This window comes from Amphiura filiformis, chromosome 15 (genome assembly GCF_039555335.1).
Source record: "Amphiura filiformis chromosome 15, Afil_fr2py, whole genome shotgun sequence".
Classification (NCBI taxonomy): Eukaryota; Metazoa; Echinodermata; class Ophiuroidea; order Amphilepidida; family Amphiuridae; genus Amphiura; species Amphiura filiformis.
This window is the reverse complement of record NC_092642.1, coordinates 22,620,696-22,634,990: the sequence shown is the minus strand read 5'-3', so window position 1 is coordinate 22,634,990 and position 14,295 is coordinate 22,620,696. Positions and strand designations below refer to the sequence as shown.

Below are 14,295 nucleotides of genomic sequence, written 5' to 3'. Positions count from 1 at the left end.
TTCAATCTTCAAGAATGTTGAAAATTTCCAGTTCTGCAAACCACATGGAGATTAAGAGCTCTCAAAATTTGGTCCAAAAATTTGTGGAGAGGTATATATAAAAACTTTTTTGCTGCCCAGACATGACTCTAATATGTAATGCATTTTGGAGCTACACGTATGTATCTTACTCGTTTGGGAGTCCAAAATGTCCAGAATCATGGAATCCTAAGCACTTGTTAGCAGCTTTTGGAATTTTTTTTTAAATGCTAGGAAAGTCTTGAACAAGTGCAAATCTAATACTAAGTATAGGAAAAAGGCAAAGGTTACATTGAGAATTTAAAACCACCAAAAATTTTTTGTAAAACTTCAACAAAAGTTTTATTGTTTGGCACAGACGATAGTTTGAAAATATTGTAAACAAGATACAAGAGTTTAAAACAAAAACTGTCCAGTAACAATGGATTGTTTGACTTAACCATTTTGTCTGTACAGAAAAGCTGAAGATGGTTTACAACAATTTGACACAAGAGCGCCACAACCACAAGGACGTACTCAAATTGATAACACAAGTCATACCAGTGCCACAGAAGGCACAAGGCATGGGTATGCGTATGGTAAGCAATACCCCCACATACAAGAAATGAATACTACCAAGTAAATTATCTCGCTGAAGGGAAATAGTGTACATCCAAATTTTTGGCCATGTGCCTAGCAAACTTTGATTTTAAGATCAGCTCATAATCGGCAGGCTTTTAGCGGCTACAGACAACATTGACTGAATAAAATGCAAGTAAATATTGAATCTCATGCGTTTTTGGTGCAGAGTTTTGGTACGGTTTTATTCAAATAAGTAAGTATATCTAGGTTTGCTGTGAGCAATTACAACAATTTTTTTTATTTAAACGTTTAGAATTTGCTCTTTCCAATGATATTTTCATTTACAACAGATTCCTTATAGACTTGTAGTTACAGCCCCTCAAAACATGAGTTGACTTCTTTTTTAATCAGCTTTTATTTGTTTGATTGGGAACCTGGTACAACCTTTCAACTCATCATCAATCACTTTTTCTTTGTCCAATAGTTGCTGGGCTAGGATTTGGAATGATGAGTGCTCTATTTTCATTTGTCAATGTGTTGGCTGATGCTAAAGGACCTGGTACAGTAGGCATCCATGAAGACCCTGGGCATCCACTTCAGGCCTTCCTTCTAACATCAGGTATGTATGTCTCGTAACACACTATATGAGTTACAAACATGGTCGAGCCCGAAGTTCTCTGTTTTACGGAAAACTGAGACATTTCATGGAATTTCAAATATAAAACGGAAAATGGACAACAACATGCAAAATTTATACAAAAAGTGGCAAAAATAGTAGTGCTGTAATCGATAAGCTTTCTGGGTATCGATATGTCCGGAGGCAAACATCCGACATGTCGATACTATTATCGATACTCACGCAGTTTGAAACACGGATTTGAGTTTACCAATTTTATTATCATAAGTTCCAGAAACAAGTTAACAACAAGTGTATTGAAGCCTAACAGCTAAAACTACATGGATCATGCATCAAACAAACGAAAGTGGTATTGCAAATCCGCAATTTTACATGACTTTGGCAATGTGTGCCATGTCGTTTGTGTATCGATACTGACATTGAGTGTTTCGACATGTCGGAAGTCTATGTATTTTCCGACTATCGATACTTACGACAATCGATTACAGCACTAAAAAATAGTAGTTAATATATGATTGGATTTTCTTTACAGCTTTCCTGACCATGTGTTTTTCTCTGCTACATATTGTGTGGAACATTCTGTTCTTCTATGGATTTGAAAATCGAGACTACAAAGCAGTTGTCCTAGTTGTTGCTACACATTTCCTCATCTCATTATTGGTAAGTGTATTGGCTTATTCCAGTTGAAATCCATTCACCTGTTATGGAAGCATGGTGGAAGATAAACTTCCACCAGGGATGTGAATTTCAGGGCTACTAGAATGTGACACCATTTGAAATCTACACCCCCTGTGTGGGAGGTTAAGGTCATGTCATTCATAGTGGTTGTATGGATTTCAACTTGAATCTGTGCTTTCTTAAACAGCTATATTAATCTTGGTAATCTGATTGGCTTATCTTTGTGTCTTGGTCATGTTCTGTCAGACTGACCAGAACAAAATGTTTATGACTTTCGGTTTGCGACTGGTTTTTGGTCCGATGTTACATTAGAAGGCGCGATGTGGTTCACAACTTTTTCAAGTCCAGTCACATTACACAGATTTATAGAATTCACCAATTTCATGCACAAAGGTGATCTGTGTAAACTTTTTGATTAGAAAAGTCCCTTCCAAATATTTTTCTAACTCTGTATGATGACTGTGGCGTCAATTATGGTAGCCCTGCCTGATTGTTTATTCAAATATGGTAAGCTCATAAACATGCATGACCCAGTTCTATTGTCATTTTCGGTGTGCGGTTACCCCAGTTAGTTGTTATCAATAGAATGTTGGTGAAAGCCTCTTCAAATAATTGCCTCTCTTGTTGAAAGCTGTATTGATTATTCGGGCTAAGTAGCCACTTATACAAGAAGAAAGGCAGTGAGAGAACAGATGTGATATATAGAACACTTAATAATAAGTCTTTATTTTTCCACATCATCTACATTAACAACAACATTAAACAACAAGCAAGAATATATAAAAAACACAAAAAGACAAAAAAGACAAGTAAAATGACATGGAGGAGATGATCAAAAGGCCATGGAGGCCAGAAGTCTGACCCAGGATCCCACTTGTCTGACCCAGGATCGGTAAAAGAGAACGTCCCATAAACTTATGGGAATTAGAAGGCAAAATGTGTACATATTCAAACGGTCTGTGTTTTTGGTTGAGTACTAATGGTATAGTCTACATTACCAGTTATTATTCACAGACCCAAGGGTCTTATCTTTGCCATGCTTTCCCTTGTAATGGACTATTCCAGTTAATATCCATATACACCTTATAAGACATGATCGTCCACACAGGGAGTGTGAATTTCAAATGGGGTTACTTGACTGGGTGACTTCATTTGAAATATACACCCCCTGTGATTAAGTTCATATCTTCCATACGGGGTGTATGAATTTCAACTGGAAGAGCCCAATATTTTGATGATTGCCCAAGAGATAACTGAATATACAGCTCTTGTATCATCACAGTCAATTTAATTTTGAGATATCATTTATATTAACATAATGTTTTCATAACATGTTTGTTTGTTTGCAGAGTTTATTGGACACACAGTACCTGTATCATATTACGTTACCTATATCTTACGCAATCCTCCTGGTGCTCTCAGTTATTTCATTTTTCGTTGTCGGCGGGTCGATATCGAATATCAAAGCAGCCCTGTCATGCAAGAATGAACGCAGCTATGACTTGTAATGAATTTCAGCCTCGATGTGCAGAGGGAACTCTTGCATTTTTTTCAATGTCTGATGCTGTTAACCTTTGACCTTTTAAGTTGAACTGAAAGGGACATCCAGAGATCAATCATGGCAACTCACACTATTTGAAATGGGCTATTCCAGTTGAAATCCATACACCTTCATCTTCCACACGGAGGGTGTGAATTTCAAATGGGGTTTCCTGAATGAGTGACTCCATTTAAAATCTACACCCCTTGTGTGGGAGTCTTCCATAGGGGGTGTATGGATTTCAACTGATAGCCCAAAGGTTACTTATTTATAGTTTCCTATTCCTGCCTTGAAGAAGCTGGAAGCAAAGTATTTATGTTAAGTTAACTTGCCTGCAAGAAAAAATTGTGTGAAAGTAAAGGTGTCAATTCAGTAGTTGGAGGCAAGGTTCGATTCACTTTGAAAAATTTGCTCTGCTACACCAGGTAAATCGAACACTGGTTGGAAGGTTAACCTGGACTATTTAAACAAGAAATACTATAGTATGTTTGATCTCAAGTTGAGAATAAAACCATGGCAGAGTAGCAGAGAACGAAGAAATGGAGAACTGTGGTGGCCAACCAAGACGGCACGTTATGATGATGATTCAAATCACTTCGTTTATGTGGTTGTGTCACCAGCATACAGCCAAATTGCCCTTCTATGTGTGTTTATGCCCGTGGGTTTAGATTAGCACTCTTAACTTGAGATGAGGTATACTATAAGAAGTGCTAAAGAATGAAATGCCAAACATTTTTTTTATTGACAACTGCACAAGATGAGTAAATTTATTATAATAAACATGTAGATAGAACATAGAAATAGATAAGGAGAAGCTGGCCCCCTATACTGCCCTGTATTCCATTTGTAATCCATATTACCCCTGTGGAAGATTAAGAAAAGTCTTCCACATAGGGAGTATGTTTTTTAAATGTATTTGGCCAGGGTTAATTATTTTGAAACCAATACTTCCCCTGTATATGGCTTTTCCTATATCTTCCACAAGTGGAGCGAGTGTTTCAAATGGAAGTTACTCAATTGCCTATGTCTATTTGAAAATTAGCCTATACTCCTTCTGTACTCCCTCTGTGGTAGAATTGTGCAAAATCTTCCATAAGGGGTCTGGATTTCAAATGGAAAAACCCAATGATGGCATTAGTCATGGAGAAAAATTTATGGGTATTCATTCTGGCACTTGCTTACAAAGCGCAGAAACAAACAAAACTCTAACAATAAATGATTGTGTTCTTCAATGTAATCAGTGCATCATGTCATGAAAAATGTTTCAAATTAATCTGTTTGTGAATTTTGCACACAAGCAGTGATTAGTTCTGAATACATTCCCATCAAAGCACAAATATCCCCAAATTTCCCTCCATGCTTGAACAAAACTGATGGGGTGTCTGGATTCTCCTTTTTAAATATCTATTTCTATGAGATAGAAAAAATAAAGAAAACTACATGTGCAGTGTAATAGTTGCACATCTTTGTATCAACTTCTGTTTTTCAAAAGAAAATCTTACAAAAGTTAATGTGTTGAAAATACAATTCACATTGTTTTTATTATTGTCATTTTAAATGAAGAAATGACAGTTGATGTAAATATATTTAAATGTGGTTCAAAATATGATGCTGTTCAACATATTGTGGAAGACATATGTAAGCAAAAAGCTGTGTTTTGTATGTGTTCCGTTGGCCCTCAATCATGAAAAACATGAAGCCTGGAACAGATTGTTTGAATACTGTCATGTACCTTAAAACTGATAATGTAGTTAGAATCATTATAGATTCCCTGAAACAAAAATATCATAACTTCAAGACGCATATGAACTATGTCCCGACATTGTCACAAATACACTTGTAAATGCAAATCATGTTAACATTTTTTAGTTATTTATTTTTGTGTTTTGTTATACTTTGAAGATGTTTAATCATGCTAAGAAATCATATTGAATTGTATGTAAATTTCATGATTTATGACATAATACAGAACCAGATTCTTAGTGTGGCCACCTGCACAGGTACACAATCGCCAAGGTACTTGGCTGGTACTGTGGAGTACCACTGCTGGTGATCCTGTGCAGTAGCAGTATTGGTACTGTGTAGTACTCTGTATGGTACCTTGGTGACAGTGTACCTGTGCAGGCACAATAGAATTCTTTTAGTGTATGTGGTACCATGAATGGTATCATTGCTTAGATGTTACAGACCTCATCATAAATAATCCCTTTTGTGTTTGCTGGAACAAGCACATTGATTTTCGTCCATGTTGACTTTTTGACAGATAAAAAATTTGCAGATAAACTTTGGTTCACCTCAAGTTCGGTAGTGATGTCAATGCTTTTCGTACCGACAATTCGCCCTTGTAAGCATGCATGTACGCTCAATGTGATTAACTTTATACACACAATTTCTTACTGTGACCAGAAAAATCACACCTATGTCACAGAAATTGAGGACAAGAATTGGACATTTGGGGTCAAAAAAGGTGACTTTGTCCTTTGGCAATGGGGAGGGGGGGGGGGGGGTGCACCCTCCTGATTACGGTCCTGAACAAAGATGATCTGTGAGTGCACACAACTGGCATGGATGCTATTTTTTTACCAACTTGTTGCTTAATATGTAAGATGTGTACAGTCTACACAACATAAGCAGTCAATATAAATGAATGGATTGGATATTTTACCAAATTTTGTGTTTAAGTATTATAACATTGTACCATGTTGCTTTCTTGCACTTTGGTGAAGAAATGTTTGCAAATGTACAATGTTTGACTGCAGGTCTTGGCTCAATTCAATGTAACTGCAGCAGATGTATGCTTGTAAAATGGGCTAATTCATTTTATGTCCACACTCCCTCAGGAAATTTTTTGGAAATATCTTCATCTTCATCAAAGTATTAATTTCAAATGGAATTAGCACATAAAACCAACACTATTTGAAAGTTACCCTCCCTCTGGAAGATTCAGATGGAATCTTGTTTAGATGGTGTATGGAATTCAAATGGTGCTGTCCAGTGTGTTCATTCCATTTGAAATTTATACTACCCATGTGGAAGATATTTCCATCATCTTTCACGGGGGTAGTGTGTATGTTTAATGGAACAGCCTAATATGGATGCATGTGACGAAAGAAAGAATGTATTAAAATTGTCATGTGAGTGCAATAAAAGAAGTTATTCTTTTTGAGACTCCTCCCCTTGAAGATTTGGAATTCCAACATAATTCAGCTGTTTAAATCATACAAAATTGCAAATATATTTGAAAATGTCTGTCTATGTTTTTCAGTTTTCAAATAATTATTAGTAATGATTTTGATTTAAACTTTTGATCCAAACACAAGGAATTAATTCCTACCTCGGAATTTTCAGATGGTACTCCATCTTTCATCAGCGAGTGAGTGACTGTATCAGGTCTTGATTTTCTTGATTTTTGTGTTTGGATCAAAAGTTTAAATCAAAATCATGATTTATACCAACACAGATGAACTTTCATAAATATTAGTAATGCTTACAAATTTCACAATACACATTCCCGGTTGTCAATCACCTGTTTACTAGAAAGATATCTGAAAGTTTTATCTATTGGGGACGAATCATTTAAACTCGGTCAGTCGTATGCCATGCATGAGTGGACTAATGATCTTGTATGTTGTGTGATATGTCCATTTCATAGGACATACAACTGCTAACCGGGCCCTTGATCATGGAGCAATTTCGTAATGTATTTTCTCTTTAAGATCATGTCAATCATACATTCCCTAAAAATTCATACAAAAATACCTCTTCACTTCAGTATTTGAAAAAACTACAAATATTGCTAAGTCAAAAAAGTCTAAAATGCAAATGCATTAGACAACAATTTCATTGCTTGAACTGTGGGCATCATACGCTATGCACCTGCTAGCAAGGGTTCGACTTCGGCTTACTTTGCGTGAATCAAAATTGATTATCACAATCTGGAAAGATTCAAGTGAGAATTTACTGAACGACGTAACTTGCCGCGTGTAGAATGGGTATGATATGGGGAGGATCACTTCTGATTCTCGCAATCCAAGTGTAGGAGAATCGCTACAATTGTCTGATTCTTGCCGAATTTGAAGCCCTGGTTAGGTTTCTAGGATATTCGATGGCTGTGTAATGGTAGTTTTACCACTGCTACTATATAGCTGGCAACTTCACACGTATTTGCTTCTGTGTACTGTTATTGTTGTTCCAGAGAGGTGCATACTTGTTAGTTTTGTCGTTAAACAACATCATTAATCATGCAGTTTCTTTTTTTGCAGTCACATGACAAAGTATTTTATGCGTAACATAAATTAACAAATGTGGTTGGAAATGTGCTTTACAAAGAAAGAAATAAAACAAAGATAATGAATGACAAATTAATATGTCTGTTTTTTGCTTTTTCAAAAGTTTTACTGATTGAAATTTGATGGAAAGCCTCCCCAAAAATGAGTGTCTCAAGGATTTTAAAATGCAATGTAGCAATGCCCCCAGCTCAACATAAACTTTAGATGCTCTGAACTTCCGAACGTTATATGCATAATGAAATATTTACACTAATTCACATAGTGTTAACTGTTAATTCTCCCGACAAATGCTTTATTATAGCATATTTCTTATAGCGTATTTCACTATAATACTTCGGCTAAAAAAACAACAATTATGTTTCCCATAGGTGCATGGCCTAATTTAACCAAAAAATGTGAAAAGCAATTTTAATTTTTACAGTCGGGATTTATGGCAAAATATGTTTCAAATCGCAAATAATTAATGACAAACAAGTGAGTGCAGAGTTGGATAGATATGAAAATTTTTAAGTTTTAGGAAAATTTTAGATTGATTTTTATAGGATTTATTGATTTCATAATTGCTTGTAAGAAAAAGTGTATGGAAAAACAAATATTTTGAAAAATTGTTGTCATTCTTTTTTTGCATATAAACCAAATGCAGTATAATTGTTCAAAAATGAAACATGTGGCCTAGGGGAAACAAACTTGTATTGTTTAGCCTAATTACATACTTGTTGGTGTACATTCTTGTAATAAGTACCAATTCAGTTTCAAACACTTCTAGCTCTTTTGCTTAAAAAGTTACCTTTTCAGAGTCTTGGTTAGCAGCGATGTAGCTTGCGACACCATCACGGCGTCTTCATTCAGCAGAGCAGAGACGTAGCTTGCGATACCATCATGGCATCTTCATTCTGAATGAAGACGCCGTGATGGTGTCGCAAGCTACGTCGCTGCTAACCAAGACTCTGAAAAAGGTAACTTTTTAAGCAAATGTCAAGAATGACATCAGTATCCAGTCACGCTGCTACTTCTAGCTCTATTTTCTCCTGTGTCTTTTATTTTAACTGGAGGAATTTATCCACATGAATAGATTTCAACTCTATTCTCATATGTCACATACAGTTTTCCATTCCCAATTGCAAGACAATGAGGACCGGCCTCGATATCAATGGATCTCAGGTATTCACCAGATGATGAGAAGCAGCAGACTCCACGGCTGGATGAGACAAAGTTACAGATGAATATGATGTCCTCATAGCAGCAAACTCCCCAAGGATGCCAGCTTGTCTTATAATGAGATGGAAGCTTGAGAGATCGTAGCACACGTCCATTGTTGTTTACTATATACATGTATACTTCAGCAGAATAGTCGCATACAATGATTGTATCTTGTGATGTCACAGCTAGAAAGTATGGCCTAATGTGTACTTTGATGCTAGTGATGTGAGATCCATCTTGCATATGTCTGCTTATATACTTCTGGTTGACCTCTCCTACCAGCAGCTGACCCTTGCTATCCATTGTTAGTCCTACTAGTCTAGTATCTTCATCATTTGATGGCTTGTTTTCAGGTGATATGGCAACCCATCTGTCCTTATACATACCTGAAGGATCATACACTTTAATGAATCTGGTGTCATCTGTGATAGCATAATTTCCTTCAGTGCTAACAGTGACATTCCAAGGGAATGATTTTGTCCCAGGCATCAGTCCTTGTGTAGTATCAATGCTGCGTTTGTGTTGTCCTTCAGCATTGTACACCCGTATCGTTGCTGCATGGTGGTCTGCTACAGCAATATCTCCTGCAGGGCTGAGTGCAATGCCTGAAGCCATAGACAGCTGATAAGGCTCATCTTTGCCAAACACCTTCTGAAGCACCCATGATCCAGTAGTGGGCTTCTGCAACTCTGCAGATGTCACCTGATATATGAGTGAAAAAATAGATATACACAGAAAAGTTACTTACCCTATGACAAATTAAATTGTGTACTTTACTTAACCTATTTCCAAGTGTTTAACGGACTTACATTTGAATACTTCTGATCTAGTAATATTAATTTCAATAAATATAATTATATTGAATATCTTCTTCAAAATGGAGGGACTTATCCAGGGTGTGGATGAAGAGCGAGCACCCGAGGGTCTGTGCCTATAAAAATTAGATATTTAAGAAAAAAAGTTTTAATGGATAACCTCAAGATCATGATATGGCCAATTCTCACAAAAATGACACCAATAGGATTTCAAACATTAAAGTTACCACTATATTGTAATTTTCTCAGATTTTTTTTTTCATTTTGTTGCCTTGAAAAGGCACTTGAATGGTCATTACATTATCAGTGTAGAATACTTTATCCCAGAATCATCTTCACGATGCTGTATCTGTAACACAACATGTGCAGTCAATTACACTGTATTGCTCAGTATATTCCTCTAATTTGCTCACCAGAAGGACCTATAATATTTCGTCATTGTCACAGAATCCACAAATTTCTACAAAACTGGTGAAAATATTTGATTCTTTCTCCTGTTGGTCAAAATTTACATCCATGCAACCTGCATGCTTGCAAAATTGGAGGTCACATGGTTGTTCAGGTTGTCTGTAGAGGTACATTTAGAAGGTTGGTCCATCGTGCATAATTATTGAGTAAATTATCTCAATAAATCATACATATTGAGGGCCCTTTGAGAAAAAAGTTGTATGAAATGAGATAAACCTGACCTTGTGAGCACCAGGCACCAATGATCCAGTAGTGAGCTTCTGCTGCTCCGTCTCTGCAGATGTCAACTAATAGAGTGAAGAAAAAGGAATAAATACACACACAAAAATTACTATCCCTGCATTTAAATGAAAAGTTAAAGGCCCTTTCAGTGATCCCAGCGAAAATGCAAAAAATAAATAAAATTGTCATTAGGTCTTTTTGAAATGAAAAAATTGGTAAAAATGAGGAAAACAGCAGCATTGACAAAGTTGATGCCCCATTCAAATACATGTAGCTAATTTATAATTATACTGTCAGTATATAAATTACAAATTCCTGTAAATTGTCTATTTTGTCTTACACAGCTTTCGGCTGAACCACTAGCAGGCTATGTTAGCACATCTGTGACAATGACAAAGGTACCAAAATCTGAATTTTGATTGACAATTTCAAAAGGTGCTGTAAATATTCAGCACCCCAGGGATGTTTGTTTCTGGATATGCCCCAGCAATGAAAAAGTTAACAACATCTTTTTCTAGCATAAATACTAGCTTTAAAGCCATAATGTGTGATTTGCTCCACAGCGACGCCCTCAATTTTGGTTGAATTTCTACTTTTTGCATGATTGTGTGTACTAAAATACCATGTGAAAGACTAAGCCTGAAGTATGTGCTTTAATTACAGTAAACTTTCAGTTTTTATTATTAAAACTGGAGATCTCCGGGTTTATTCAGAGTTCACCGATCGAGTGATGGCTAAACACATCACAAGCATGTGTATTATTGAATCAGTGAGGTATAAACTGTGTTCATATCGCTATTCGTCTTATGTCTTGACGAATAAACTGTGTGCATATTGTTATTCGTCTTGGTGTCTTGTTTGTTTATCCTAGCTGTGTGAAGCTTAGACTTCTCCGTAGTCCACTTGCCCATTTTGGATACTCTGGCTATTACATTTAAGCATAAAATGCTGATTTGTATTTAATTGTATTAATTTGTGTGCAATTGATAGATTTTCACATCTGATATTTTCAGTCACCATAATCCCTCTGTTTGTTAGCTTCCCAAGTGGACTACTTACTTTGGGTTGCGGTTAAGATTCTTAACACAGGACTCTATGGAGAGTTAGGCCAATATCTGGTCTAACTGAAATTGGCCATGATGTAATGCATCTTTAAATGGATTTGTGATTGGTCGCCCAGATCTCGCTATTGTTTAAATCCTCCGGGCACGTGCCATTACCATTAACTACATCGTACACAGCAAGCAATCTATGGAATTTTTGGCACGTTTGTGGTGGCGCGAAAGTTAAACTCTCAGTGGTGCATGGACGTACATTTAGCGCATCATGTACTACCATGCTTAGTACTTGCAGTTAAGGAGGCACACAGGATCACTAATTATCCATTATTATTCACCTCATAACTCAAAAACTATTCATGTAAAGTATATAAAAGTATACATTTTTTGAACGGAAATGAGCTCATAAATCCATTTAAAATGTCAGTTTTGGGTCAAAAAGTACAATTTTCGAGAAAATCCCAAAAAAGCGGCTTTTTTGACCAAAGATTTTTGGTCCGCCATAAAAAAATTATTTGAAAATCAAAAACTGTAAAACATGAATTTTATTAATTTAGACAAATAAATCTAGAAAGTGTTTTTTTATTTTTTTGAAATTTTGCTTAGTTTTTAAATTATAGGCAAAAAATCAGTAAAAACGTGTGACCCGTGTTCAAATTTTTGAATCATGGGTGATAAAAAAAGTTCTAGGCCCTAATTTAAAAAAATGAAAAAACACTACCTAGATTTTGGTCATATCTAAACGTTTGACTTAAAAACTTACCTCAGTGATGCTTCATTTAGAGGCGCTATGGCGGACCAAAAATGGTTAAAAGTGGTCAAAAGTGAACTTGCCGAAAATCGCGATTTAGAAAAATACAGCGGATTTTAGGTCCATTTTTGAAGATTATTCCATAAATATATAATCCGGTGACTTGTGACGTTTGGTCAAGTTAGAAAATGAGAAGGGACGTCCAACTGCAGCAGATTGGCATTTTTTTGGTGATTTAGAAGGTAAAATATACAATATGACAAAATTATCCGTGCACATTCGGCAGATGTTTATCCACATGGCAGTAGCCATTTTATTTACTGCAGTCTTGTTTCCATGGTGCAGCAGAGCTTCCGGCAAGGCCGCGGAGTCGCGTCGGCGTTTGAGGAGCGACAGGGCGCGCGGACAGACGGACAGGTTACGCGAATAAGTTGCACAGTGCATGGTCGTGTTGCCGCGAACGAAACCATGACTATATTTATAAGCACAATTTTGTCCTGTTCCGTATAAAAAAGATCATGCTCTGTATTAAAATTTGCGGACATCAGAACATTAAAAGTAGCATAGAATAACTGACAAGCAATTATTTTAGCAGATAATCAGGAAGTTTTATGAAATGAAGAATAAATTGAGACATAGGCTCAATTTCTGTTTTGTCCTAATTTTCATAATTTTGCTTTAAAAATGCAATGTTTTTAATTTATCGTTTTTGGTGATTTTCTTTCTTTTATTTATTTATTTATTTATTTGTTTTTTGGTGTTGACAAATATTGCATTTTTATGTTCATTGTCCTTTTCTGAACCGCAAACATGATGTTGTTACTACTCGTTGCTTTATCTTTTAGTTGGTGCTTGAGAGGCAACACAGCGGCCCGTCCGCGCCAAAGATAGGCATTTAACGCCCGTTATAGCTAGGCCTACACCACAGGAATCCCAAGTAAAATTTTAAAAGATTCTGATGGTGTCGCATTACTCAATATTCCTTTTTGTTATTGTAATTGTTTGTTGTTATCATATTTTATTTTTAACTTTTACGGAATATCAAACATTATAAAAGTCATAGGCCTATTATATGCCTAAAGCCACAATAAAGTTGTAAAATATTTTGTACTGCATAAAAAGTAAATAAAATACAACAACAAAAATTAAAACAAAAGTGTGTCTGTTGTTGTTTTCAATCAAATAAACGTGTAAAAAGTGGGGTAAAAGTTACAATATGTCTTGAATAAACTTCTTGTAAAACGATTAAAAAGTAGGCCTAGGCTATATATAATATATGTTAAACGGACAAAACACGGAGAGGTCACAAGAAAACTGAAAAACACGGAAATTGACATAGCCTAACAAAACCGAATTTCAAAAGTAGGAAACGGAACACTTATGGCTTTAAATTAGATTGTGGTTTATGCAGTAGGCCTACCGTATAGATTAGGCATCATGCTATAAAGAGCGTTTTAAAACACTGCATGAAAACATTCACGAAAAATGCTTTAAAGCAGTTTACCTTTCAAAGTATGCAGAAAACATTATAAACGTGAAAGTTAAAAGCCAGACAAACATTGCAAATAAAAAGGCATTCGGTCAAAACATTCCCAAAAAGTGTTGTTAAACCAAAAGCTTTTATCGCATGCGCAATCATGGCATATGGTAGACCTAATAGGCCTACTAATGGAAATGTAGTAATGAAAAAAGCACGAATTTGCGTTTTCGATTATATTTCTCGTTCGAAATTATTATTTAGCATTAAAACATTCATGAAAATGCTCTCATAAACGCGTGCTCGCTAAGCCGATTTCAAAGATCGACATTTTTGACATAGAGTTGTAGGCCTATGCCTAGATAGGCCTACTAGATGGTCGATATGATGTATTGAAATGTCAACGTTTTTGACATTTTTGAACGTTTGAAAACGAATCTTAAATCCGTGTTTTAATAACACTTTGAAACATTATTCAGGGCCTTAGGTATCTAATATAGGCCTACCGATAGTAACTCCTTGCCTATTTTTTTATGGTCTTCAAAATTAAGACGAGACTGAACGACCGCAGAGGCCCCCGA

General features: G+C 35.9%; 1 protein-coding gene across 3 annotated transcripts in view; it reads left to right on the top strand.

Annotated features, from left to right (window-relative positions):
* The window catches only part of LOC140171395 (gamma-secretase subunit Aph-1-like), a 28,077-nt gene extending 20,278 nt beyond the window's left edge, over positions 1-7,799 (top strand). For all 3 annotated transcript variants that reach the window (XM_072194641.1, XM_072194640.1, XM_072194642.1), the window contains exons 4-7: positions 475-596; positions 1,064-1,198; positions 1,749-1,876; positions 3,244-7,799. In XM_072194641.1, coding sequence (XP_072050742.1) covers positions 475-596; positions 1,064-1,198; positions 1,749-1,876; positions 3,244-3,402 — 544 coding nt within the window. In that variant the 3' untranslated portion in view covers positions 3,403-7,799. The remainder of the gene's footprint in view (positions 1-474; positions 597-1,063; positions 1,199-1,748; positions 1,877-3,243) is intronic.
* Positions 7,800-14,295: the final 6,496 nt, after the last annotated feature.